General features: G+C 45.2%; 1 protein-coding gene across 2 annotated transcripts in view; it reads left to right on the top strand.

The window, feature by feature from the left end:
- The window catches only part of TMTC4 (transmembrane O-mannosyltransferase targeting cadherins 4), a 62,912-nt gene that overhangs the window by 28,677 nt on the left and 6,973 nt on the right, over nt 1-27,262 (top strand). Inside the window, exons 6-14 of one of the 2 annotated variants that reach the window (XM_044250047.1) lie at nt 5,802-5,899; nt 9,098-9,190; nt 9,420-9,584; nt 10,430-10,632; nt 12,222-12,393; nt 12,476-12,607; nt 20,820-20,899; nt 21,053-21,160; nt 21,267-21,408. In XM_044250047.1, coding sequence (XP_044105982.1) covers nt 5,802-5,899; nt 9,098-9,190; nt 9,420-9,584; nt 10,430-10,632; nt 12,222-12,393; nt 12,476-12,607; nt 20,820-20,899; nt 21,053-21,160; nt 21,267-21,408 — 1,193 coding nt within the window. Of the gene's footprint in view, nt 1-5,798; nt 5,900-9,097; nt 9,191-9,419; nt 9,585-10,429; nt 10,633-12,221; nt 12,394-12,475; nt 12,608-20,819; nt 20,900-21,052; nt 21,161-21,266; nt 21,409-27,262 lie in introns of both variants that reach the window. The other variant, XM_044250046.1, reaches the window with a different exon arrangement.

The raw sequence follows: 27,262 nt of genomic DNA, 5'->3' as shown, positions 1-27,262 counted from the left end.
AGTGTGTTTCTGTTCTTCATTTTGGGGTGGGTTTTTTATTCCCCCTCGGCTCCCTCCACTTCATTAGCCTTTGTCTCCATTGATCTAAGTGGTTGTATTCTCTTAGCTGTGGCAGGCATATACGGAAACAAGGAAAACATTTTCTAGGCCAGTTTATTAAGTTCTGGGTCATAAACTGTTGATGTTTGCTAATGCTGCCTAATGATCCTGGAGCAGGTGGTCTTCTTACGTGCTGAGAAATGTCACGTGGTGTAGGAATGGTTCTTTTCTTCTTCCCCTGGGTCACTGGTGATTACAAGTCCGTGGACTGGATGGAAACGAGACGGAGAACGCTGGGTACATGCAACATCCCGAGATGCTGGCGTCTAGTTATGTACTAGTTAGAATTCCCTACTCGGGGACGATTTTTTTGAATAAAAATATTCATAAATGCAACTGCACTGGCAGTGACATCTGGCTCTCAGGATTTATTGTTACTGTTTTTAACAGCTCTAAATTTAAAATTAATACGATCAGTTTTTGCTTGGCCTTTTTATTATTCCTTGTGTAATTCTTAAAAAGTTTAATTCCAATATAGTTGAGATACAGTGTTATATTAGGGTTATGTAATTTTTTTCAAAATATCTTTTAAATAGATTTTTTACATCTCATGATGGAGATTTTTCCATTGTGAGGCGATTTAAAGACATTAAGTTAATGTCAAATGAAGAGATGTGACTTCTGGCTCTGCTTCCTCACAGGGAGTACATTATAACTTTTTGATATTAAATTACATATCATAATTGCAAAAGAAGTGTGGTAATATAATAAGACTTCTGGTAGACATAGAAATGAAACTGTTGATTCCCCAAATCTTTATTGAGTGCCATCTGTATTGGAGGTGTCATCTCTGTTTCATCTGTCCTGTTAAAATGCTCAAACTTAGAAATGGAAGAATGGCTTGCATTAGTTACTAAACAAGAGCATACTCACATAAATGCAAAGTCCAAATTCATCTAGATGTGCTGTATCTTGACAGCAATTAGCATTGGTCACCTTGGCAAATTAAGACTCAAAAAAAGTTTAGGGCACCTGGGTGGCTCTGTCGGTTAAGCATCTGCCTTTGGCTCAGGTCATGATTCCAAGGTCCTGGGATCAAGTCCCGCATTGGGCTCCCTGCTCAGTGGGCAGCCTGCCTGCTTCTCCTTCTGTGTTCCTCTCTCTCTCTCATGAATAAATAAATAAAGTCTTTTAAAAAATTTTTTAATCTTGGGAATTACATGGGTAAAAACTTTTCTAACAGAAGTCCACTAGGCTGGGCTCAAAACCAGTTTCCCAGTTGAGTATTTAATCTTTTAATAAGCCCATTCTCAACCACCCTCATACTGGAAACACTGCCAGTGCTTTTGTACTTGGCCTTGGCGTATCATACACGTGCCTACCACACATTTGTAAAGACTTCGATTTATAGGAAATCATGGAGAAACATTAGTTAAATTAAGCTTTCCTATTTGAACTCTGGAAAAAACTGAAGTGTTGGTACGTGGTTAGCTTTATGACTCCTGATAATGTCAAATGGCCAATCCCGTAAGAGTTTCAGGAGAAAGAGATTTAAAGAGGCAGACTCACTTCATGTTCTCCGAGTTTTCAAAGGCAGACTTGGAATGCAAACAAGGCCACGTGCAGATCGTTTCACCTGTAAACTGGGTCTCTGAGCACATGGGACAGACAGTAAGAAATACAGGATGAGCCATGCATGTAATTTCCAAATGGCTAGTAACCACATTATAAAAAGACCCCCGTTAGATGAATTTTAACTACACTTTTAGCCAAATATATAAAAAATATGACAATTTCACTATATAATAATCAATATAAAATTATGAAATATTTTATAGTCCTTTTTTTTTCATAGCGAGTCTTCCAAATCAGGTGTGTGACTTACACTTGTGACACATCTTGCTAGGGACTGGTAAGTTTCAGGTGCTCATCGGCTATGATGCCTTCTCTGGACAGTGGAAATCTCGAGTTCGGTTTTCCGAATATGAATCCCTCACTGGGTTTGTAACTAACTACTGAAATTTTGCCTTTGATCAGAAATTACCACTGTTGAGAAGTGGCAATATATTTAATCATCACCGTAACTAAAGAAATTTCTTTAGCAAAGAAACATTGTCTCTCACACGTCTTTTACTGGACATGTCTGCACCAAATCAAAAGTATAAGAGGGAATTACAGGGTAGGACTCTTCCAAAAGAATTACCATAGAGGATTCGAGTGGTGTGGGGTGTCCATGTCCCTTGCAGAAACTTGGGGTTTGAGAAGCGTGGTGAAATTATGGAATGAGATTCAGAAGAAGGTTATCTGTTTTCTATAGAAGTTTTTTTTCTGTATTTGGTGAAATCTGATTTAGCCATCTAAGGAGAAAACCATTTTAAATTCCAGACAAGTGGAACAAGAGCCCATTACTTCCACATCTCTATACTAATTTAACTTGTGTTAATGGAGTGCTTCAAGAGCTGTCCTTTGGGTGTTTTAATGGAGGAACTGGGAATTTTTTTTCCTATTCAAAGCCACTGGTCCATGGTCGGGGGAGGGGAGGAATTCATCCAGGTTACAGCCGTGTAAAATACAAGCCAGTTCAGTTTTTCTAGGAAGGAAGGTAAAATGGTCAAGGGATCTTCTTTCTTAATTTTTTTTTTTTTTTAAGTAATCTCCACACCCAACATGGAGCTTGAACTCACAGCCTCGAGAGCAAGAGTTTCATGCTCCTACTGAGCCAGCCATGTGCCCCCAATGGACCGCCTTTAAATGTTAAAAACAGGGAGCCTTATATTGGGAAGTCCTGTTGTGTTTCATGAAGAGTTCCAAACACAGATTGTGAGAATGAGAAAGCTTAGAAAACCCTAATCCAGGCAGTGGGGGTGAGGTCCATTTGGTTCCTAAAGAGGATATGGAAGCAGCAGGCAGAGGCTGGGGGCCCATGGGGCATCTCCACGCTGGCCTGGAGCAGGTCCTATTGTGAGGGGCTTTCCTGAGGGGCATGGGAGCTAGACTGGGGAGTCATTTACTCCGTTATCTTTATCCCCTTCCAGTAATACATGAGTTCATTTATAATTGAAGGTGCCTATTTACCTACCAGCTGCTACTATGGGAAAATCCCGAGTGTGGTTTGATGTAGACTCAAGGAGATGTAGAATGGGAGAAACGCTCAATGGACCATGTGTTCATTGGCTTGGAGAGGACAAGCCTTAAGGTTGGCATCTGCCATCCTTTTCCGTCATGTCGGAAGGCGTGGTGTGTAGTGAGCTGTGATCACCTCCATTCTGCCAGCGGGACCTTGGGCTGTGTTGCTGGAACTTGTGAGGCCTTTCCTAAAATCATCATTCAAAAGGAACTAGCCAGGGTTAGCTTTACGGTTATTTTGACCTTGATTTTATGTAAACGCTTTGGTGTCTAGGATGGCGTGTGTTTTGATGTTGTCTGCTGATGATCACTAGCAAATCCCTCCCAAAAATAGTAAGTTCCATAAAAATGTAAACACTCAGATACAGTCATTCATTTAATGGGGTTTGTTCTTCTGACTCATAACTGGTTGTTCAGTTTCACATCGTGGAATGTCATTAATTTCCACAGGTGAGGTGACCCTCAGCTGGCTTGATGGGTCTCTCTACGCTGATCTAGAATGGTTGTTGGGTAATGAGAAGTTGGCTTCCAGGCAACTTATGAACAACTGGAAACTTCTGAACAATTGTGCCTCCTGAACAATTGGAAAGGCGATAGAGCAGAGCAGAGCCAAGACCTGATGTCGAGGGAGACAGGTGTGGGCTCACCCTAACAAAGAATATTCCAATGACCCACAGTTTACAATGGAAATAGGCGCTTGCAGAAAGTTAATCCCCATTCTAGAAGGTCTCGAAGTCAAGACCTCGTGGCCCCAGCTGGAAGCATCTTGGAAAGGGTCCCGGCACTTCAACACTCCCGCCACTTGTGCAAGGGAGCTGCTCTGCACAGCCTGTAAGAGGCTGCCCCTGTTTTTCCGTGGTGGCTCTAGCATCTGTTTCTGGTGGACTGCGGACAGCAATTTCATTCACCAAATGCGTGTTGCCTTTCCAGAGTCAGTCAGGTGTCGTGGATTCCAAGAGCAGAAGTCTGAGTTGCTCCCATGAGCCACACATGGCATCAGGGATGTGGCTCATGCCACAGAAGGAGCAACTCAGAAGTCTGAGTTGCTCCCATGAGCCACACATGGCATCAGGGATGTGGCTGGGAGCAAGCTTCCTCTCTAGGGTGATGCTCTCCAATCTTTCACGGGCATCAGGAGCCCCTGGAAGCCTGGTTAAAAGGCCAGACGCTGGGCCCCACCCTCGTCTTTCTGATGGCGCAGGTGTGGGTGGGGCCTGAGACCCCGAATGACGACCAGGATCCAAGGGCAGGTGCACAGACCCGCCCATCAGTACCAGCGGTTCAGGGCAGTGGTCCCCACTACAAGCGATTTCCCCTCCTCCCAGGAATGTTGCAAAGCTGTGACATTTTTGGTTGTCACCACTAGCACTGGGAGTGCTTCCAGTATCAGGGCTAGAAGCTAGAGATGCTACCACACATGCACATAGTTGAAAAAATATATATAACGACTACAAAAGGGCTTTACGGTGCAAAGTAAGACTTTTCCCCTCTGCTGCCCCAGATTTTCTTCTTAGAACTGTTCAGAAACTACTGTGATTGGTTCTTGTATGCTTTCCAGATGTGATTTACATTGGCAAGAATGTTTATGTAATGTTTAACACAAATGGCCACGTAGTTCTGATAACTTTCCCGTCTCAGATATACCGGTAGGTAGGTAACGTTCGCATTTTATAGATGAGGTTATTGAGACTGTGAATGTAAGTAATTTCCTCAAGGTCACATAGTAAGCAGCAGAGCTGGAATTTGGAATTCAGTTTTCATCAGAACTGACCCAAGATGCAGAGGCAGCCCAGGCAAGGGAACAGTTTGGCTCTCCAAGCAGGTTCACTTTGCCCTACTTCAGACCTATGTCTTTTTTAAATGTTTAAGGAGGTGAGAGCCTTACAAAGGAAAAGCAGAGATGGGCACCACATGTGACCTTCCCTTTCCTTTCAAGCAGTTCAGCTCTGGCCCCCAAATTGCAAACATCTCCCACCAAACACTTTGGAGCCAGACCCTCCCTTTCCAGAAGGCAGTTCAGGGACCTTTAGTGATGGCTTGAGCTTAGTCTTACCCCAGGCTTCGTACAACAGAGCTGACATTCGTAGGGATGTTTTGGCTTGAGTCCGCATGCGGGTTGGCAGCCCAGCCCGGCCTGTGCCTTTCCCTGGACTCCTCTGTGGGCAGCTTTTGGGCTTCTGGGGGCCACTCAGATACTGCCATCACCCCTGTGCTGGGAGCAGCGGTCACTGTTGAGGTTAGCCTGTGACCAGATGCAGTGCTTATCCTCGAGGGGGATTTCTTAACACAGCTTGTCAGAGTGGCCCGTTAGGTGCCGGCAGGTTAGGACAAAGGAACTTGCCCCATTGGGATCCTGCGATGAGATATCTCTGTGCCCAGAGCTTTACTGAAATGCTTCCCAAAGGCAGTGGGTGCCTGCTAGGGTCCACCTTGAGACCGGGTGTGTAGATCATTTAGAGGGTACTGTCTAACCAGAAATGCGGAACATAGGACACTTGCCCATGGAAAAGCGCTATCAGGAGACCAAACTCTCTTTCAACGGTGGCTCTTTTCAAGTGCATGCTTAGAGTCGTAGCTCTGGTGCTAGGGAGGCTGAGCTTGCATGACTTACGTTTGTCATTTCTCTGAATCAGCAGGTAACAAAGAGGGAACACATTCTACATTCTGGGTGCTGCTGAGTATCCTTCTGGGCGCCGTAGCCATGCTGTGCAAAGAGCAAGGGATCACCGTGCTAGTAAGTCCCCGGATGCGGTCACGCCTGCCCTTTCTTCCCCTGCAGCGGAGACTTCCTGGGCTCTTATTTCTCAACCCCATTGCCGGCCCGTCATAGACCTTTCCGCCAGTTACTCATGGTTTCGGTACATCTGATATTGCCTGGAAACGGGCTGTCTCCATTGATGACCAGTGGGAAATTCCTGTGTGGAATATTAGAAGTTGTACAGAGGATCATGGGGAAGGAAGGGAGAACCAAATGGGAAGAAATCAAAGAGGAAGACAAAGTATGAGAGATTCTTGACTCTGAGAAACAAACCGAGGGTTGTGGAAGGGAGGTGTGTAGGGGGATGGGGCAACTGGGTGATGGGCATTAAGGGGGCACGTGATGTGACAGGCACTGGGTGTTGTACACAACTGATAATTATTGAACAGTACATCTAAAATTAATGATGTATTATATATTGGCTAATTGAATTGAAAAAAAAAAGATAATGATTAACTCTTGGGGCACCTGGGTAGCACAGTCTGTTAATCTCCCAGGGCTGTGAGCCTTATGTCAGGCTCTGAGCACGCGCGCGCTCTCTCTCTCTCTCTCCCTCTGTTCCTCCTGCTCTCTTGCGCTCTCTCTCTCTCTCTCTCTCTCTGGGATAAATAAATTTAAAAAAAAAAAGGGAGCAGTTAGCTCTCATGGAAAGCTATAGAAAAAAGAGGAAAGAACAGTTTCGGTTTTCTGGAGTGCTCTCCTATTTCGGCAGTTCTGAATCCACCAGTGGGCCGAGCCCATCCATGCTTCTGGTCCCGGATAGAGAAGCACCGAGTGTGTGTTGTGCTCAGCTTGGACCGGAAATGTCAAAGAGGCAAGGAGGGGTCTCTGAAGAGTACAGACGTTCACCTCCTGTGTCTGATCAGAACTGACACCCCAGGGAGGGAGAGGCCTTGAAATCCACTTTCCTTTTTCACTATTCTAACTAATTTTATGCTGGACATTAGGAAAATTTAGAAATTAAGGATATGATCAGCATGGAGAAATGGAAAAACAAAGATATGGGATTTGAATGGGCCATGTAGGAATAGCTTGGAAAAGAAAGCAGATGAAGTTATATGAGATTTGATGTAAGTCAAAGCAAAGATCCATGGTTTTCTTGGGCTCAGTCTATAAGATTAAGGTTAGATAGCTAAAAATGGCATAGAAATAATTACTCTGCAAAGATACTTGATGTTTGTTCAAAGGCCATGTTTTTCAACCTTGACATTATTGACATTTTGGGCTGGATCATTCTTTCTCATGGGAGGGCTCTCCTGTGCATCATAGCATGTTAGGCAACATCCCTGGCCTCTACCTCCTAAATGCCAGTAGGACTCCCTTGGTTGTGACAACTTAAAATGTCTCTGGATATCGCCAGGCATCCCCCAGTGGCAAAACCAGCCACTGCTCTAAACCCTTGCCTCTCAAAGACCAAGGGCATCAACACCATCTGGGAGCTTATTAGAAATTTAGGATCTCCAACCGCCCCCACCCCAAGTCCTGCTGGGTCAAAATCTCCATTTAACAAGGCCCAAGGTGACTCCCATTAATATTTGAAAAGCACTAAAGAATTAGGTTGAACTTATGTAACTAAAGATATGGTAAAATTTAGCAATTTCCAAAAGTGTGATTAGAATGTGGACATTTTGATGATGCATTTAAATGGGAAGCTGGAGAGTGCCAACCGGAAGGCATGACAAGATTCTCTCGCCCCTTGGTGACTGTCTTATAGCTCCCAGGGAGGAAAACAAATGGTGTAAGACAGCGGCCGCTCAACAGGGAGCTTCTGCCTTCTAGATAGTGGTTTACAGCCAGGCAGAAGTGGTCCGCTGTGACCCACTAAAATCCTGTATCGCATGAGTGGATGAAATCAGAATTCTCTGACATGATTAACCCAGCACTGGCCTGTGTATTGGATAATTAATGGCTTCCAGCATTTATGGGAAAGGGCTGAGTAGGGATGTCATCCTTGCTCTGGAAGCTACAAATTACCACTGGCTTCTGAAGATTTATCATCTTTTTCACCACAAAACCTCCTATTAAAAAGGCCAGAGTCATACGGAGGGATCTTTAACCATATAGGCCGTATGTACTGTGACCACCTCATCCAGACTGGACAGGGAGTTCCGCGAGATGACAGTGCCCGCGGCGAGAGGGGACTCCAGGCTCATCTAGCGTCCGGTCCGTGTCTGGGGATAGCAGTTGCAAAAGCAGCTCTCACCCAGGAGAAAGAGGCTATTTTGGTGCTCCTGGAAGCTGTCAGCAGAGGCGGAGCTGGTACATCACCTTCCCAAATCCAGTGGCTTCACACAGTAGAGGTTACTTATCATTCGTCCAGTGGCCGTGGGCAGAGGTGGCTGTCGTCCACACAGCGGACCCACGCTGGCAGAGGTGCTGCTATCTTGGGAGTGTAGTTTCCATAGCTGACCCGATGGCGTCCACCCCAGCCAGCCAGCTGGAAGGCCACATCAAGGGGCAGACAGCGCCCAGTTAGAACCTGACCTCCAAAATGGCACATTATCGCTCGCTCCGCCTTCCGGAGGCGGGCGCTCAGTCACGTGAGGTTGTGACCGCAGGGCCTGCTGGGAGGTGCGGTGTGGCTCTGTGCCCGCAAGGGCTGACAGCCAGCAGACCGCGAGGAGGCTGAACCCGAGCCACCTCCGAAGCTCCCCGAGATGATTTCGGGTGTTGCGCACCTGCTATTACTGCACTGGTTGAGATCACCAAGCCCTTGGCCTTCTGGAGGTGCAATTAATTGCTTCCGTGGCTGTGTTGTCAAGGTTGGTGGCTGCCTTTATCTTCTGAGGCATAATTACTGCGTGGGTAACCGCTCGGTTGCATCAACTAAGAGACTTGTTTTATAGTCAAGGAAAAACAAGGGAAGAGGGACATCTGCAGAACTTCTCCTGGGAACCCCAAATCTCCTGCTATCCTGAATCTTAAAATATTCTTATGGGCAGACTATGAAATTATGACCAAGGGGAACTTACTAGATAATAAATTTGATCTATTACCAGTAGCTGATTTTATAGGAACAAAAGTGGGGCGTCTGCTTTAGAGCTGAAGACTCCTTCGGTGATGGTCTTATCCACTGCGATTCATGTCAAGACTCAGTAATAAAATCGTGGTGTAATTGCTGCCTAATCAGAGCGAGGCTCTCCCATCACTGATTGCCTTGCCTTGCTTCCTCAGGGTTTGAATGCCATCTTTGACATCTTGGTGATAGGCAAATTAAATGTTCTGGAAATGGTCCAGAAGGTACTACATAAAGACAAATCATTAGAGGTGAGTACATCCTTTTTGTCTCCAGCCCAGACGTGGAAAATGTCAAGTACCAGCTGATTTAAAATGCCATTTTCAAAATATTTCTTGCAGTTTTGAATCTTAAAATAGCTGCCCCTTTCAAGGGCCGCGGTGTCAGCGTAGCTCAGGCATTGTTGCACGTTCGTACCTAGCTTCGCTGTACTTCTCTTTGAAAATCTGTGCCATCAGGGGCTTGGCGTTGTCCTTTCAGAACATTCGCATGCTCAGGAACGGGGGCCTCCTCTTCAGAATGACCCTTTTGGCCTTGGGGGGCGCAGGGGTGCTCTACGTGCGCTGGAAAATCATGGGCACCGGCCCGCCCGCCTTCACCGAGGTGGACAACCCCGCCTCCTTCGCGGACAGCGTGTTGGTCAGGGTGAGTGCTGAGCCTCGCCCCCGCTGGGTTGTCTCCTCTGCCCACCAGGTCCCTGCACCTTTGTCCTCCTCTTCGCGCTCCCCAACACGCCCACAGAATCCCTCCTCAGTTGAACACCTCCACATAGGTTTGCTCTCACGAAAGATGTTCTAGGATGAAACCCAAGTTTTATTAGGGGATGGGGAGGGCGTAAGCCCTTTGTATTTCCATTCAAAACAAAATTAAAAGAGCAACGTTCTTTCAAATATCAGGTTCCCTGCCAGCCTCAGTAAAGTGTCCCCTGACCCCATTACTTTTGTTGTAAAGAAAATTGATACAGCAGGATTAAGACAAAATGTGACCACATCGGTTACGTATCTTTAAATGTCCAGCAGTATGAGGACTCTCTTTATTGTAAAGGTTTGCTTGTTCTGAAGGCAAGCGTGTCAAGCCACAAATTCTTAGCTGTGCATTTCATAGAGATAGAAATCAAAAGAAGGAAAAACCCTGTTTTTATATTGTCAGACACATAGGTGACCTCTGGGCCTCAGATTTCCTGGGTCACAGACTTTGGGCATCCCTCAATAAAGGGGACATACTTTGACCAGAAATATAACATGTATAGCAGAGTCTCCCGGCTTTGCTGTGTTTTTGTCTATTACAATTGGAACGCATTTCATAAGCTGCAAACTATGGCCTCGTGTCCAATATAGAAATTGGCAATATTTTATTTTCTGCAACTGCTCTCTTTGAATAGAAGCCTATGAATGCCTCAAAAATACAGTTTCGCGCGCACGCGTGTGTGTGTGTGTGTACATGTAGAAGTTCTGTATCAATTAAATGTTTGTTTTCCTTTTGATGGACAGGCCATAAACTATAACTACTACTATTCCCTGCACGCCTGGCTGCTGCTGTGCCCGTGGTGGCTCTGTTTTGATTGGTCGATGGGCTGCATCCCCCTCATTAAGTCGGCCGGCGACTGGCGGGTAACCGCGCCAGCAGCTCTCTGGTTGGGCCTAATTGGCCTCATATGCCGAGCCCTGTGCTCTGCAGACAGGCACAGAAGAAGGTAAGAGGCTGAATTTTAGCTTGCACACAGGGTTGAGTCAGAGCCTTTCTCTCCTTCCAGCACCGTCCGTTTTAACCGTTTTGTGGAGGTCATGTCCAAGGACAGTTATTTCCCAGACATATCTCCGTCCCTTTGGAGTCCATTGCCAGCTTCAGCCGGTGGGCATGGCCTTGGAGGAGGGGGATGGATGACGGCTCTCTCTCCTCCTCCCGGGGTCCCCTCAAAGTAGCGTCTTGAGATCCTTCCCGTGGCAGGTGGTAAAGAGTAATTTACGGTCAGAACGGACAGAGTAATTGACGCGGGCCCTGCCGTTCGTTCACAGTTCTCCGTCAGAAAGCCCTGGTGCGTTCTAGCCAGTCCTTCTGGTGTGGTTTTGTAGAAAATAAACTGCTGCCCCAAGACACTATTCCTTTTTGCTTGGGGGGGGGTGGGGGTAGGGGGGGAGAGAAGTTAAGGTTCTTAGGGAAATAACTGGGAGAAAAGCAAATGTGTTTCATGAGAAAGAAAACTATTTAAGGTGGTTGAGTTCCTTCTTAGTATTCTCAAAATAAAGTTTTAAGTTTATCTTTTAAATTGGTTCATAATTCTATAGGGCAACTACCTTTAGTCTCAGTTCACTTATACACATACTGTAGTATTTTTTTTAAGATTTTATTTATTTGTCGGAGAGAGAGAGAGCGCTTGCAAGAGAGAGAGAGAGCATTCTAGCAGGGAGCCCGACGCGGGGCTCGATCCCAGCACCTGGGATCGCAACCTGGGGTGAAGGCAGATGCTTCACCGACAGGGAGCTACCAAATTTGACCTGGCTTCTTAATTGTTCTTGTGTCACATTTGGAACACTGGACATGTCGCCTCTTTTCAGATGTGCTTTGTTGCTCAGCTTCCTTTTTGCTTGACTGATAATTATGGTGATTGTAACACCCAAAAATGATTTCGTTTATTTCAGATTTAATGAAGTTTAAACTAGTCAAGTATTATTCCTGGTAAGGTTTGTTAAGTAAGGGCAGACTTATTTCCCACAAAAACTATATTGGACTCATTGGGACCAATGTACCCACTGATCTATTCAACGCTACATGGTTTGAGGTGGGTTAAGAGGAGGTGAATCAGGGGCGCATCTGCCTTCGGCTCAGATTGTGATCCTGGGGTCCTGGAATCAAGCCCTGCTTTGGGCTCCCTGCTCAGTGAGGTGCCTGCTTCTCCCTTTCCCACTCCCCGTGCTTGTGTTCCCTCTCTTGCTATCTCTCTCTGTAAAATAATAAAATAAAATAGAATAAAATAAAATAAAAGTAGGTGAATTAATAAGGCCTTATAAAATGTAATCATTCTAATCTTACTCATGTGGATTGGACAACTTACAAGTCTTATCCCCGCGTTTGGTGCAATGCATTAGTGAGATTTTATGACTTACCCTAATACTGCCAGGCTAAACCCTAGGCCCTACTGATGACATTTCTCTGCTACTGCTGATGCGTTTCCTCAGTTGATGACACGAAAAAAAGGGAGCCCTTATCACTATTTTAATGTTGAGTAGAAATTTTTTTTTAGCAGGTCTGAAAATAGCCATTTCAGTGACTTCTCATTTTCAGGATCCTTACGCTGAGCCTGGGATTTCTCATTATTCCATTTCTTCCTGCAAGTAACTTGTTCTTCCGAGTGGGCTTTGTGGTTGCAGAGCGAGTCCTCTACCTCCCCAGTGCCGGGTACTGCATGCTGCTGACTTTTGGATTCGGAGCTCTCAGCAAACACACTAAGAAAAAGGTATTGGCCCAGAGTGGTGCTGTTCATAACTAAGATGGTGACTCCTGCTCACAACATTTACTGTTCTCTCTCTCTTCCTAAGAAATGGATTGCTGCTGTCATCCTGGGAATTTTATTCATAAACGTGCTGAGGTGCGTGATTCGCAGTGGCGAGTGGCGGAATGAAGAACAGCTCTTCAGAAGTGCCCTGTCCGTGTGTCCGCTCAATGCCAAGGTATGTTGGCCGCCATGTTTCTTTAGAAAGACTTCAGTGCAGCAGCTGAGTAAGAGAAACGTTTACCTTCACACAGAATCTAGCATAAGGCCAAGACCAAACACTTGGCTCTTTTCTTGGGTTTTGTTAATGATCTTGATAAAACTTATTACAATTTCATGGGGCCAAAATAATTCCAAAGAAACCATTACAACCAGATAATGGCAGTGAAACTACAGATTACTTGGATGAAGTTTTGCTCATCTTCCAGTTGGTCTGCACAATCACCCTCTGAAATGATGGCAGGGAGGTAACCGCACACATCCAGACGGACCTGGGGGAGGGGCAGAGTCAGTCCCTTCAGAGCACACCTCAGAGCCTGTGCTCAGCCCACAGCATTGAGTCCTCCTCCAGTCTGAAACTTGAACATGAAACCTCAGTGAATGGGCAGCACTTTGGTTCAGGAAGTTTAAATTACGCCGTCTGGTGTATCATAGTACACATTTCTGTTGCCTGTGGTTTCTCTGCTTGCGATTCCTTTCATCAGATTAGGTAAAAATAAATGTGTAGACTTTAGAATTGGCAGGGTTTTCGTTGAAGCCGTCTGGTAGGAATTTGTTTCACTTGTATTCTTGATGAATCCAGTCTTTTCATTTAACCAGCTGTGCCCTTCTGAGCAAAATTATACTGTTTAGAACTTTCAATGTCCTTATCTGTAAGAGGGGAAGAAATGTCTGTCTCTTGGGTTTCTTGTGAGGCCTTAAAGTAAGATGGTGTCCAAAGAGCCCTAATGTGGTAGTTAGAACATAGTAGGTGCTCAAGAAATATTCACTTTCTGGGGCTCATTTTAGTTTTGGTTGTCTTGTTAAATGGCAAGAGGAGAATGCTACTTGCTCAAGATAGGAGGCCAGGGTGTTTGGTTAGAAGAGTTATCTATTGGTATAGATTGTTATTAAATTATGGTATGTTCTCCCTCAGCTCTTCAGAATAGGAGTTCCTAGGATGCTTCAGTGTAATCCTCTAGGGGGAGAGGAAGAGCTCTCTGGAGTTCTCTCTCATTTCCATATTCTATATTTAAGAGAAAGCAGTGATTTCAGGCAAAATTACATGAATAAATCTAAAGAACGGTTGGCATCTTATTGTGATCCTAAAATAAAGAATTGTATAAAAGGTGCTAACTCCTTGTTTGTCTTTTTCTTGGATTCAAGAAAAAAAAAGATTTTCTTCATGTTTTATAGTTAAGAGACCCTGATAAAAGAGTGAATTTCTTCAAGCTTTGATCCTTAGTTTGATTTGCTGCCTATCCATTTATTTTTATGCTACTAAAAATAAATTGCCTATGATTTAATTTCATAAATGCTAATAGATGTGCTTTATTTTTGCTTTACTGTTTGAATAGCAGTAATTAATTATCCCTTCTATTTATATAGTTCTTTTCCACAAGGAACTCCAATTTCTTTGTAGAGGCTCTATAATTAATTTCCATTATCCTCCCTCTAAAGTTTTGAGAGAGAGAGAGAGAGAGAGAGAGAGGGTTTTCTTTTCTTTATTTTTCCAAACGGGAGAAACTGAGGCATAGAAAGATGAAACTGATATTATCTAGATGAGTAATTGAGGTGGTAGTTAGAGACCTGGTCTCATGTGCTGCCCAGGTTATGCCAGTAAGTGGGAGGGAGGGTGACATACGTGATGTTTGATCTTATAGGTCTGTCCTAGGAAGTGATTTCTTATGTTATAGGATAGAAAACACTTGGGGTGTACACATGGACACACACACAATCATATGTCTGCACGAGTAGTTTTCTTTTTTAAATTTAAGGCATACGTGGGACTCCTGGGTGGCTCAGTTGGTTAAGCGTCCAACTCTTGGTTTTGATTCAGGTCATGATCTTGTGGTCCTGGAATGGAGCCCCGCGTCGGGCTCTGTGTGCGGTGGGGAGTCTGCTGCAGATTCTCTCTCCCTCTCCCTCCCACTCACTCTCTCTCTCAAATAAATGAATAAAATAAAACATACATACAAGACCTCATCTTCGAATGGACCCAGTGGAAACACTCCTTTTTAAGAAAGTTTTTCTGTGTTACCATTCAGTATGAGCAAGATAAGAGTCTTGGGGTTTTGGGGTTTTTTGGGTTTTTGTTTGTTTTCCTTTCCAATATAAATTGTGGTATAATTAAATTATCTTTACCTCCTTTTTCTTTTTTTTTTTTCTTTTTTTTTTCCTTTTGGAAAAAAGCAAGACTCATTTCAGGGAAGAAACCTCACTTAGGAAACACTGGTTTCATTCAGCTCTGTTGTAGGAAATACATTCTCTGTATTGGTTTCCACTTTATAGTCATTGAATATTAAGTAAGTACTTGATGCCTGACTGTAGATTAGGCTCAGATTTACCACTGAGACTCATCTTTTCCAGAAGATTATAGTGCCAGTGCCTGGTCAGCAGTCAGATTACCCACACTGCCTTGCAGATGGTGGGCATTCAGTATTAGTGACAGAACTGAGCAGCATGGGAATTAAAGTTCCTTCGTCTACAATGGATGAGACACCAAGTATTGAATTATATTTACAGTCACTTTTTGTTTTTAAGGCTTTGTATCAACTCTGCCACTTTGTGTCAACTCTGAGGTACAATTCTAAATTCTTTTAACAAGGAAAAGGATCATATACCCTGACGAGGTAGTTCCTTAAGGATGAGTCAGCATGGTTTATAAGTTTTGTTTTGTTGTTTTTGTTTGCTTAAAACATTTTAACATCAAATGGGAACAGAAAATTTGAAGCAAACTGGCTTTAGCTCTGGTGTTAACACACCTTCCATTGTTGATTTCCATATCATGGGCCTGCAGTGGTATTTTTTTTTTCATCTGCAGTTTCTGTGCTGGTTTGATGTCTAGCATATGAATCACAAAGGCTAGAGGGAAAGTTCAAGAATAAACAGGGTTTTTCAGTCTTTTCCAGAATATGGAAGCAAAAATCATTCATTCTTTAAACACTGTTATGAGGGAACTGTTTATGAGGGTTTGGGGATTGGTTGGTTTGTTTATAGTGGGCTACCCAGACAGCTGTTTTCCATTCACCATACTTCCTTCCCTATAGCCCATAGGATGAGGCTGGCCTCTGGGTGAGCCTGTTTATGTCAGTTCTTAATTATGGACAGCTTGCCTTCTGGGGCTGTGTCCGGTTTGTAACGAGTGCTATGGAAATTTCTGGAGTTTACTGTCCTTTTCTCCTGATATGGTGACTGGCATTCTGGGTGTCTAACAGAACACCGTGTCTACTGCAGAGGGCAGTTGAATTCTTTGTCTGAGCATTTTATTGAGAAAACAGAGTTTGCCCATAACAAAGGAAAGCAGCAGGAGCTCAGGGGCAAAGAGGCGGGAGTCCTGTGTGGAAGTCTGAGTAGAAGCTGAATTTGTATGCTGGGGGGACCGCAAGGGTCTTACTCACCCGTTGGATTCTCCAGATTTGTTTTTTTGTTTGTTTTTTTTTTAGAGGTTTGTATCTTTTTTTTTTTTAAGAGTTTATTTGTTTGTTTGACAGAGAGAGATCACAAGCAGGCAGAGAGGCAGGCAAAGAGAGAGAGCGGGAAGCAGGCTCCCCGCTGAGCAGAGAGCCCGATGCGGGGCTCCATCCCAGGACCCTGCGATCATGCCCTGAGCCAAAGGCAGCAGCTTAACCCACTGAGCCACCCAGGCGCCCCAGATTTGGTTCTTTTGTCACCCACAGAAGGTGAGGCAGCACACCCAGGCTGGGGCTGGGGAGGCACGGAATGAAACCATTTAGAGCACACTTTGCAAAGCACGCCCTATAGCCACAGCATTAGCTCTCATTTGAGGAGGCGACTACCTACAAACGGACAATAATGTGGTTCGGGGAGTTTAAATTCTACGGTGGGCTGCACAGTCCTATGCATTTCTATCACCTGTGATTCCCCTGTTTGTGATTCCTTTTGTCCAATTAAATAAAAATAAATGTATAGACTTTAAAATCGGCAGTTAAAAACCAAACATCTGGTACCTACGTGCTTAAAAGAATGCCCTATTCCATACCCTTCCAGAAATACTAGGGTTTTGAAGACAAGCTGTAACTGTCAGTTAAGATTGGTAAGGCAGGAGGTGGTTATATTTTCAGAAGGGTTTTTGAAGTACTCGATGGAACGCTGCTTGAAACGTGCTCAAACCATTACCATAGTTCATGATGTATTAACTGGGGGCTTAAAGGAGAGACATTTGTTTTCTCACAGTTCTGGAGGCCGGAAGTCCAACATCGAGATGCCGGCAGGGTTGGCTTCTCCTGAGGCCTGCCGGCGATGGCCTCCTCACCTGATCTGTCCTTGGTGCACATGCAACCTTGGTGTCTCTCTCTCGGTGCCAAACCTCCTCTTCTTAGGAGGACACCAGCCAGATTGCATTAGGACCACCTCGATGGCCTCAGGTCAACTTGATCTCCTCTTCAAGGGTCCTGTCTCCACAAACAGTCACGTTCTGAGGTGCTGGGGGTCAGGACATCAGCAGATGAATTTCGGGGGTGGTGGGTACACTCCAGCCGTTGGCATGCGACAAAGAGCGTTATTCACTTGAAGAAAAACAGCAGACGGCTTGAGTGAGTGCGTCTAGAAATCACCTCAAGCAGCTGGCCCCATTCTCACCCAGCAGCCTCAGAGATGGCTGTGATACACTGCGAAAAACACAGGTTTGGGGGCCGGGCTTCAAATGCCGCAATTCCCTGAACCCGGGAGGGTGACAATAGTGGCCACGTGATGGGGCTGCCATGTAGAGAAGCTACATAGGCATATGGTGCCAGCCCCACACTGGGCTCTTAGCGACCCTCAGCACATGTAGGCTGCCAGGATCACCCCGTCAGTACCTAGGCTGAACACACCTGATTTGAATACATTTCCGGGGAATCACCTCCTCTGAGATTGCGGTGAGCCTATGTGTAAAGCCTCTAAAGGATCTGTCCGTAAATACTTCTAATAATAGTCCTTGTGAATCTACAGTTCTGCTGTCCTGGGTCATTCTGGGTCTCTGCCCCTTTCCTTGTAACTTCTTCTTGAGCCCTTGTACACTTGAGAAAATGCCCGTAGATGGATCCCTGGTGCCCTCGTGTGAAGCTGACCTGAGAACTTTTGGTGGCTTTGCAACTGGGAGTCCTATTTTTTTTTTTGGCCAACTTTACCACCCTCTTCAATCGTTAAAAATTCTCTCCTCGTTCTCTCTTCTTCTCTTCTTGACATGGAGGCAAAATTCTCATAACAGAAAGTTAACCATTTTAGGTCTTAAAGAAATTAAACATATAATTACTGTATGATGTAGCAACTCCACTTCTGGAGACATACCCCCAAGAACTGAAAGCAGGACTTCAAAGAGATGTGTGAACACTCATGGTCACAGTAGCCAAACTGTGGAAGCAGCCCAAGCGTCTGTCCATCGACAGATGAACGGATGAAGGAGAGGTGGCGTGTGCCTGCCGTGGAATATTACTCAGCCTTGAAAAGGAAGGGGTTCTGACACCTGCTGCAGTGGGGATGAACCTGGAGGACATTGCACTAGGTAAAACAAGCCAGTCACAAAAAGGCAAATACTGCATGCTCACGCTCCTGTGAGGTACCTAGCGTCATCAAATTTTTCGAACCAGAAAGTAGAACGATGGCTGCCAGGTGCTGGGGAGAGGGGCAGAGGAAGAGTTACTGTGTCATGGGTGCAGACTTTCAGATGTGCAAGTGGAGGAGAGTTCTGGAGGTAGGTTGCACCGCAGTGTGAGTGCACTCAACCCTGCTGAACTACACACTTAAAAATGGTTAATCACCCAAAACTAATGAGACATCGTGTGCCAACTGTACTCAAATAAAAACAGTGTTTTTAATGGTTAAGATGGTGAATTCTAAGTTTATTTTACCATAACTAAAGAATGATTTTCAGAATCAAAGGATCATTATTAAATACCTTTTTAAATTAACTATTTTGAGGACAGTAGTCAGTGACGTGTAGAGCATTCACAATGTACCCAGACCTCACTTCTCTCCAGTTCTGGAACATTTCATCACCTGCTTCTCTTTCTGTGGCTACATTATCCCCAGGCGGTTTCTCCAGCTGGTAGTTGGATTAGAGAGGCTGAAACAGGAAGGTCTTACGGGATCTTTTCCTGCCCCGGCTGGCTTGCTCTGTGTGGTCCCAGGACCCGTGGCCGCACCATCTCGGCCTCCCGACATGCTGGTGTCCCCAGCCTGCACCCCTCCTGAGCTCAGGGGTCCACCTTGGTCTCTCTACTTGGGTTCTCCAAGGATTTCCAAATCAGCCTAATGGCCCAGCCTCCCAAGCAAGCCCAGTCAACCTGTTGTATTTCCCCGCAGAGCCATCACATCCATTCCGTTCTGAAAGTTAGAAACCCGAGTTCATTCTTGACGTGTTTCCCCACTCTTGTCAGTCCAGCAGCCGTGTCCGTGCTCGTTGCCTCCACAGTGTCCTTCCAGGTCCTCTGCTCGTTCCCCACCACCTCGTTCAATCTGGTGCCCTCCCTGCCCCTGTGCCTCAGGCTGTCCCCAGGCCCTGGCATCCGCTTCCTCCCCGCTCACATTTCCCGCAATGTCACTAACTTGCTATAACTCTGATAGGACCTTCTGCCACCCTCCTACGCCTGGCTTTTGTTGTAGGTTGGTTTGTGCCCCCAAAAAGGACACATTCAAATCCTCACTCTGGCACCTATGAGTGGAGGCCTTGTGGATGTCATCCAGATACAAGTTAAAATGAGTTCACAGTGGTGCAGGGTGGGCGCTTAATCCAATACGACTGGTGTCCTTGTAAAGACAGACACAGACACACAGGGAGGCGGCCGTGTGGAGACGGAGAGACTGGAGCCGCACAGCTACCCGCCAAGGCTTACCAGCGACCGTCAGAGGGCAGGAGAGACGCTTTCTCCCTCAGAACCTCCGGTAGAAACCAGCCTTGCTGCCCCTTAATCTTTGCCTCCAGAACTATGAGGGAATATATTTCTGTTGTCTTAGCCACCCCTCAACCCCCCACACACACCTCCCACCCCAACCCCAACAGCCTGTGGTATTTTGTTATGGCGGCCCTGGGAAACACACACACTTACAGACCTTGTGCTGGTCCTTACTGCTTCTGGACAAAGACTAAGTCAGACCTGTCATGGCTTTGGGTTCCCTGAGAAGCCTGCTCCCCACGCCCTCTGGCCTGGCTCCCCTGCCCTCCGCACTCCAGCAACACTGAGCATCCTGGAGCCCGCTTGTTGTCTGCTCTGGCCGGCAGGCTTACCCCAGCCCCTTCACCTAGTGACCCCCTGCAGATTTCCAGAGGAGGGAGGGCCCTTCCTCAGGGAGGCCCTCCTCCGGCCCAGACCAGGTGCCGCCCTGGGGACCCACCGTCCTCCACAACCCCGGTTGCCTTCTAGTGACACACTTTACAACAGGATGGACCCACAGCCAGGCCTCCAGGAGCCAGGGGTCCGACGGGTTTGCTGGCCCAGTGTCTAGCGGCCAGCGCCGCTTTGGCTGGAAGAATGAGAGGGAGACTTCATCGGTGTAAACTAGAATGTTTGCAGTGCTACAGCAGAAAGCTGTCCTACAAGAAAGGGCTGGAGTTGTTAAAATGCGGAATCCTCGTTTCTCCCTCTCACAACCACGTGTGGGTGGATTTTATGCCTCAGCCCCAAAGGGGGATGATGGGTGTATGGGTAGAGGGGGCAGGGGGTTGGGGTTTTTAGTAATAACCCTGCTTTGTGGGGTGCCTGGGTGGCTCAGTGGGTTCAGCCTCTGCCTTGGGCTCAGGTCATGATCTCGGAGTCCTGGGATCGAGCTCTGTATCGGACTCTCTGCTCGGCGGGGAGCCTGCTTCCTCCTCTCGCTGTCTGCCTGCTTCTCTGCCTACTTGTGATCTCTGTCTGCCAAATAAATAAAATCTTAAAAAAAAAAAAATAAAAAACCCCTGCTTTGTAATTTTCGAGGTTTCTTTACTTAAATGTCCCTCTGTCATCCCTGCGCGACCTCATCTGCTTGTGGCGCCCTGTCCTTCCCGCCTTTTCTTACAGGATGGGGATTGACGTGTGACCCCGGCCTGCCCTCCGAAGGGTTTTAGGCAAAGTTCTGGCGGTGTGGGGTTTTTGTTTTGTCTGTCTGTCTTCCCTTTGGCTTTGGTTGTCGGTGAGAAGCTGCGATAGGTATCCCAGCTCTGAACCAAGAAGCCTGTCCACTGACGGCCAAGTTTGTATCTGTATTTCCAGGTTCACTACAACGTTGGCAAGAACCTGGCCGACAGAGGCAATCAGACAGCCGCCATCAGATACTACCGGGAAGCCGTGAGGTACCGCAAGCCTCTTGTCTCTTTCACATCCGTGTGTGCTTTTAACTGTCGGGGATTCAGAAAAGACCCGACTTTCAGATATCCGTGCCCGTTCCTGACCGTTCCGCGAAGACCACTGAGCGTTAACAGCTCGGTTTCTCTCTCCGCTTCCAGACTAAATCCCAAGTACGTTCATGCCATGAATAATCTGGGGAACATCTTAAAGGAGAGGAACGAGCTGCGGGAAGCGGAAGAGCTGCTGTCCTTAGCCGTGCAGATACAGTAAGCGCGGGTTTGTGGGATCCCAGCGGCAGAGACAGGCGCGCCTGCCTTCCGGGCTCGGGGCCTTTCTTTTCCTTGTTTCTCTTTTGAAAAAATGCTCTTCCAGGCCGGACTTCGCGGCCGCGTGGATGAATTTAGGGATCGTTCAGAACAGCCTGAAACGCTTCGAAGCCGCCGAGCAGAGTTACCGGACGGCGATCAAACACAGGAGGAAGTACCCAGATTGTTACTACAACCTCGGGCGGCTGGTAAGTGTCAGGTGTCCCAGGGCTGCGGAAGGAAAGCTTGGTTTTTCCCTTTAGATAATAAAATGGCAGAAGCGCCACTCATGCCAGCTCGCTACGCCCTGCAAAGTTCCTTCGCATGCTCGTCCCGGGAAGGTAGCTGTTTGCGGTCCTTGTCTGTGACTCTTTAAGCTGGAGTAGAGAGCAGTTCAACTAAAATTAGGCAAGTGTTCAATTATCTCCAAGGCCATAGGTTAAACCAAGGAATAAATTAGAATTTTTTTGAGTCCCTCGTGTCCTATAAAACAGTACTCCACGGGTCACTTCCTGATAAACATCAGTTTCTCTGTTTCAAAAACATGAATAAAAGCTGAGATTAACAAAGCAAACCGGTAACGCGGCTGCTGAGTTTCCATCTTCTTCCCCCAGGGACAGCCCCCGTGGTCCCGGGCGCCCGCACTCGCTGTTCTTCCTGTAACAGAAAGCCCCGGGGGGATTTATTTGAAACCTCTTCGAGACTGTCCAATGGAAATAGGAAAGTGTGTGCTCCAGAGTGACTTTCTCTTCTTAGTTACTGACTCAAGATCTGATGATTGCTGGTGATTTTCTTTCCCCATACTTTCTTTCTTTCTTTCTTTCTTTTTTTAATATTTTATTTACTTATTTATTTGAGAGAGAGAGACACAGTGAGAAAGGGAACACAAGCAGGGGGAGTGGGAGAGAAGCAGGCTTCCTGCTGAGCAGGGAGCCTGATGTGAGGCTCGATCCCAGGACCCTGGGATCATGACCTGAGCCGAAGGCAGCCGCTTAAGGACTGAGCCGCCCAGGCGCGCCATACTTTATTTCTTTATTCAAGTAAATATTGCAACAGTAGCTAATACAATAAGTTCAGTAATCTTAAAATCTGAAAGCATGTATTAGAAAATGATGGTGACGTGGATTCTGTCATTGCTTCTGAGAAACCTCCATTGGGATGCACAGCTCAGTCCTTAAAGCTCTAGATTTTCTTACTGAAGAAGAGAGCCAGATGATGGAGGTGTGTAACTAACCTTTTTGGGGTCGCATATACACGGGCGTCACATCGTCACGTTGTACACTTTAAACTTATATAGGTTCTATGCCAGTTATACCTCTGTAAGACTGGGGGGAATAAGACATACCCACAGACAGTGTAAGTCTTTAAATAAGAATTATATTCTCCCTTCAGTTGGGCTTCAAGAAACTCACACATATGTTCCTAACATATTCAGTTTGGTTAAATGAGATTGTTAAGAGAAAGGGGTTTTATTCATTTTAGCCAAACTGGAATACACAAATAGTGATGTGATTTTTTTTTTAAGAAGTTTAGATATAATTTCCCAGATTCCATCCAGCCTAGCCTCACAGGTAGGAGGACATCAAAGTTGGTTTTTAAAGAGATGCCTGTTTGTCCTCACTTGAAGGGTCTAGAAACTTCTTGGTTTTATGGGACCCTTATGTTATCAAAACCAGTGGTTCCCAAAACTGGTTGAATATCCAGGTCCTCCCACCGCATCTCAGATTTATGGGATCAGAGGCTCCACAGATGATACAAACATAGGTTTGAATTTACAAAACAAGCCAACGAAATTCTTCAGTCATCCCAATACCCCGCGTTTAGGAAGCAGATCTATCCAAGGACTGAGAAGACAGACTGACCAGCTCAGAGCAGAAGAGACTGTTCGGAGAGCACAGCCTAGGAAACATGAGTCGCTTTAAGGATTATCACAAATCCAGGCTTCTGTTCTTAGCCTGATGGGAATGTGTTTTGGCCCAAACTGCTTTGTTTCTGGATTGGTTAGCAATGATTTTGCATGTTGTGGAGATAGAATTTTATGAATGGAGGAAACTAAGTGACCAGAAGGTGTGGCTAATGATGGTAAAGTTTCACTTCTTCCACTATGCATACATCCATTTAAATGAGCAGGTACTGCATGTGTTATAAATTTTCAAGTGAAGTGGCTTGAGTGCTTATTATTCAAAGAATAGAAGATGTGTTTCATTTATGATGTATCTGGGGAAGATACCATCTTTTTTTACATACTCTAGTGTGGAAAAGAGGAGTTGTTTTTTCCTGGGCTGGGAGGAAGGTGGAATCCGTGTAACAGCAAGATGTTTAAATAAGGAAAATTGATAGCAGGCAATTCCTGTTGTCCCACATAACTTTCTCCAGAGCCACTTGGCCTTTTCCCACATTTTTGTCCTTTTACATTTTAAAATTCTGTGCTAGTTACAAACTAGATCTAGTTACAAACACGGTTGTAGATATAGCTTTCTCTATGAAACCTGAAGATTCAAGGAGAGCTGAAATTATTCTAGTGAGAAGCTGTTGAAGGCAGATTAAAAAAAAAAAAAAAAAACCTTTCCTCTGCCCTCTTAGGTTCTGCCTTTGGGACCCTGCAATTAGACTGACTACAGACAGATTAACAAGGAAGAAAAACAGTTTATCCACATATGCATTGTGGATACACCTGGGGAAAAACTCAGTGATGAGTGACTCAAAGGGGTGGTAAGAACTTGGGCTCATATAGCACCTGAACAAAGAACAGTAAATTTATAGAGAAGTGACAAGGGAAAGGAAGGGGGTTTAGGCTTCTGAGGGTGGCAAACCGTCAGAAGGGAAATACAGGTGGAAACTAATGAAGGTTTGTGTAGGTCCTTCTTCAAGGCCATACAACATCCCCAGGAGAGGGGATTTACGGCAGTCCTTATGTCTCTTATTTCTGCTTTTAGTCACATAAGGGAAGCTCCAGGAATGCTTCTTTCTGCATCTGTTGAATCTCAAGTGTCTTTAGTACAGTAATCCTTACATCCAGGTGATATATTTGGGATAGTATATTTTGATCCTCCATATTGTTCTCTCTGGGGAGGAGAGTGGGAAGACAGGAAACCTCGCCATAATGATACAAGTAGAGACCAAAAACTTCAATCACATAAGGCAGGTGGATCCTTGCAAGGTCAGTGAAGTAAGAATGGAGGATGGGAGCAAATTGGGTGTTAGCCGAACACTTGCAGGGGTGACTGGTTTTGTTTACTGTGTCTACTGCACTAGGACTTGCACGACATTATATATGACGTCCATATGAATTCTCCCACTTTTTTTCTTCTGTTCCGGAGGTAGCTTTTTAAGTTCCTGTTTGCAGAGTGTGTTTCCTTACCCCAGTAACTGCCTGTCGCTGCAGTTACTTGGAGTTTGCTAATAAGCCCTCTGTAAGAGGTCCAAAGAAAAGAAAACAGATTATGAAAGTCAGGATTTTATCCATGTGCCCCAGTCCTTGGAATTCATTACCACTTCCGTGTAGAGGCTCATCTGTAGTATTAAGTATATTAGACTTCGTAGTACTTTCTGTGTATATTGTTTACTAATTATGCTACCGTGAAATGATCTTCCTGTGTTCCCTTCTGCCAACTGTTCTTGCTTATTTAAAGATTTTGCTCTCCATTGTTGTTTAATTATCCAGCTTTTGCCTGCTTGACAGCTTAAAAGCATTAAGAGCTTAATCTTTAACAGCTTAACTGACACGTTTATATATTGGTGAATAAGATGAAGCTAATAACTTAAATTTTTCTTTTTAAAAACCCTCCTTAGTCGATCTTTAGTAATGAGAGACGGAAATGTGCTTTGATTTCTGCGCCCATATAAGAAGGGAATATAATGCAGTTTCCTTGTGAAATAGAAATTTGGGAAAAGCTGGATTGTTTGCAACATGTTACTATTAGAGAATTTCAGTAATAGTGACCGGAGATATTAACTAGAGATGATTCATTGTGCAAGCCTGATTGTATGTCAGGAGCCAGTCAGGAAAACAGAAACAATACTAATTATTATACCGTATCATATTTAGTTTATTTATTTTTTTTAGCAATCTCTATACCCAACATGGGGTTCAAACTTACAACCCCAAGATCAGGGGTCACATGCTCTTTGGACGGCGCCATCCAGGTGCCCCTGTGCTAAGTATTTTAAATAGAGAAGATTCAGTGTTGGGACTTGGTTAGGTAACTGCTGCAAGACTGGGTGACAGGAGGGAAAGAGGACGTTACCTTGGAGAGTAGAAGGAAACCTGTAGGGTTGGGGGGGCCAGCAGGAGGAAATGGCATGGCCAGAATATAAGGGCTCAGAGAAGGGGCTACCATCTCCGAGGCCCCATAATCTCAAGAGCTGAAATCATGGAGGGGGGCTGTTGCTTCTAGCCTGGCACTGTGGAGGGAGAGACAAAGCCCCTTCAGATGCCCCATCACGGAGAAGGAGGGAGAGCGTGAGAGTGGAGGAAAGGGCCCCTCACCCCGCCATCTGATGTCAACCGTGACCCTGGCAGAAACCTAGCAAGGAACCAAGTGGCAACGGACCCTGAGAAATGTGTTTTATGGAGTACAGAAGGATGGGCATAGGGCTCGTAGGTAAATAACGTGTGCATTACCTGTCCCCTTTTTGGGTTGGTAGTTCTGGCCAAATCCCCATTTTTCTCTGCTTCCCTTCAAGTGTTTGTTCACTTCATGCAAGATGCTAAAAGAAAGGGAAAGTTGAGACAAACTAAAAGGTTAGTTAATGTTACCTAATTCCGTCTGTTGTCATTCTTGAGGAAATAGTAATAATAAGAAGAAATAATAAAATACGTGAAGAATTTTGTTATTGTGAAATTGAAGTTTTTGTTGGTTTGCCTGTGTATTAAGAATGTCACCACGGAGGTTGTCCAGGTGACTCAAAGGCGTGTCACTTGTTAGAGAGAATGGACCAAGAAACCAGTGGAAACTCCAATACAAGCAATTAAATGCTGGCATAATTAACACCCTTAACTATTTTACTTTTTGAACTTTTCACATCATTTCCTTACTTACTGTGAGATACTGTGACTTGAGTTTCTGAGTCTCATGAGAAATCTGACAGCATCATCAGCAAATAGATATTCATAGGGTCTCCCTAATTAAACCTTTCTTTCCCTTACTTAATATGCCACCTGTGTGCTGTGCGGGTCATAGAGAAAGTGAGAATGTTTTTGTTGTCTAATAAAAAGACTTGCCAGTGAGGAAGCAAATTACCTTAAACTTGGATAAATTGTTATCATTCGTAGTTTTTGCAGAGGTAAAGGAACGAAGTTCATTCAGATGAGATGGGTATTTGAACTGAGCGGAAGAGGGCAAGAGGTTCACTGGCCAGAATACATCCATCACCTTCTCCCTGGGAATACTCTTCCTAACTGTGCACATTGAAAGCTACCCATTGTGTGTTGTTATCAGTGTTAAACAACATGCCCTCTCAAAAGAAAGCCACAGAAAATTCCGTCCTTCCTACAGGAGGCAAACAGGCTTCATATTGCCAAAGCAGAGTGCCTGGCTGGCTTGGTCCATACAGCAGGTGACCCTTGATCTCGGGGTTGTGAGTTCGAGCCCCATGTTAGGTGTAGAGATTACTTAAAAATATAATCTTTTTAAAAAAATTGCCAAGGGTTTTCACATTGCCACTTGAAACTTTTCCAAGGAGTTTACTAAGTATGTCTGATGTACTCATCGTTTTGTACGTAGACAGAAGACCCTGCTAGAGGGTCCTCCACAAGGTGAATTTAACATACGTAGCTGTTAATCACATTAAATATTTTATTTACCACTTTAAATAATACCTTACCAATGACAGACTATGTGAAGCCTTTCTAGAAGACTAATGATTGGGTTTTTCATTTATGTCTTTCCAGGAGTCTCAAATATTATTTGACCCCTGGAATTGCTAAATTACGAATTACAGTCAAGCAGTTGTAGACTCAGAAACTAGACTATCGGTGCTTGTTCTGGCTTTACCACTTCTAGACCCGTAACTGTGAGCAGCGTGTAACTTGGAGAAATTAACTTCAGTTTCTCTGTGCCT

The sequence above is a fragment of the Neovison vison genome, chromosome 5 (assembly GCF_020171115.1).
Source record: "Neovison vison isolate M4711 chromosome 5, ASM_NN_V1, whole genome shotgun sequence".
In the NCBI taxonomy this organism is placed as follows: Eukaryota; Metazoa; Chordata; class Mammalia; order Carnivora; family Mustelidae; genus Neogale; species Neogale vison.
The sequence above is the reverse complement of the archived record's forward strand: the minus strand, read 5'-3'. Positions and strand labels throughout refer to the sequence as shown.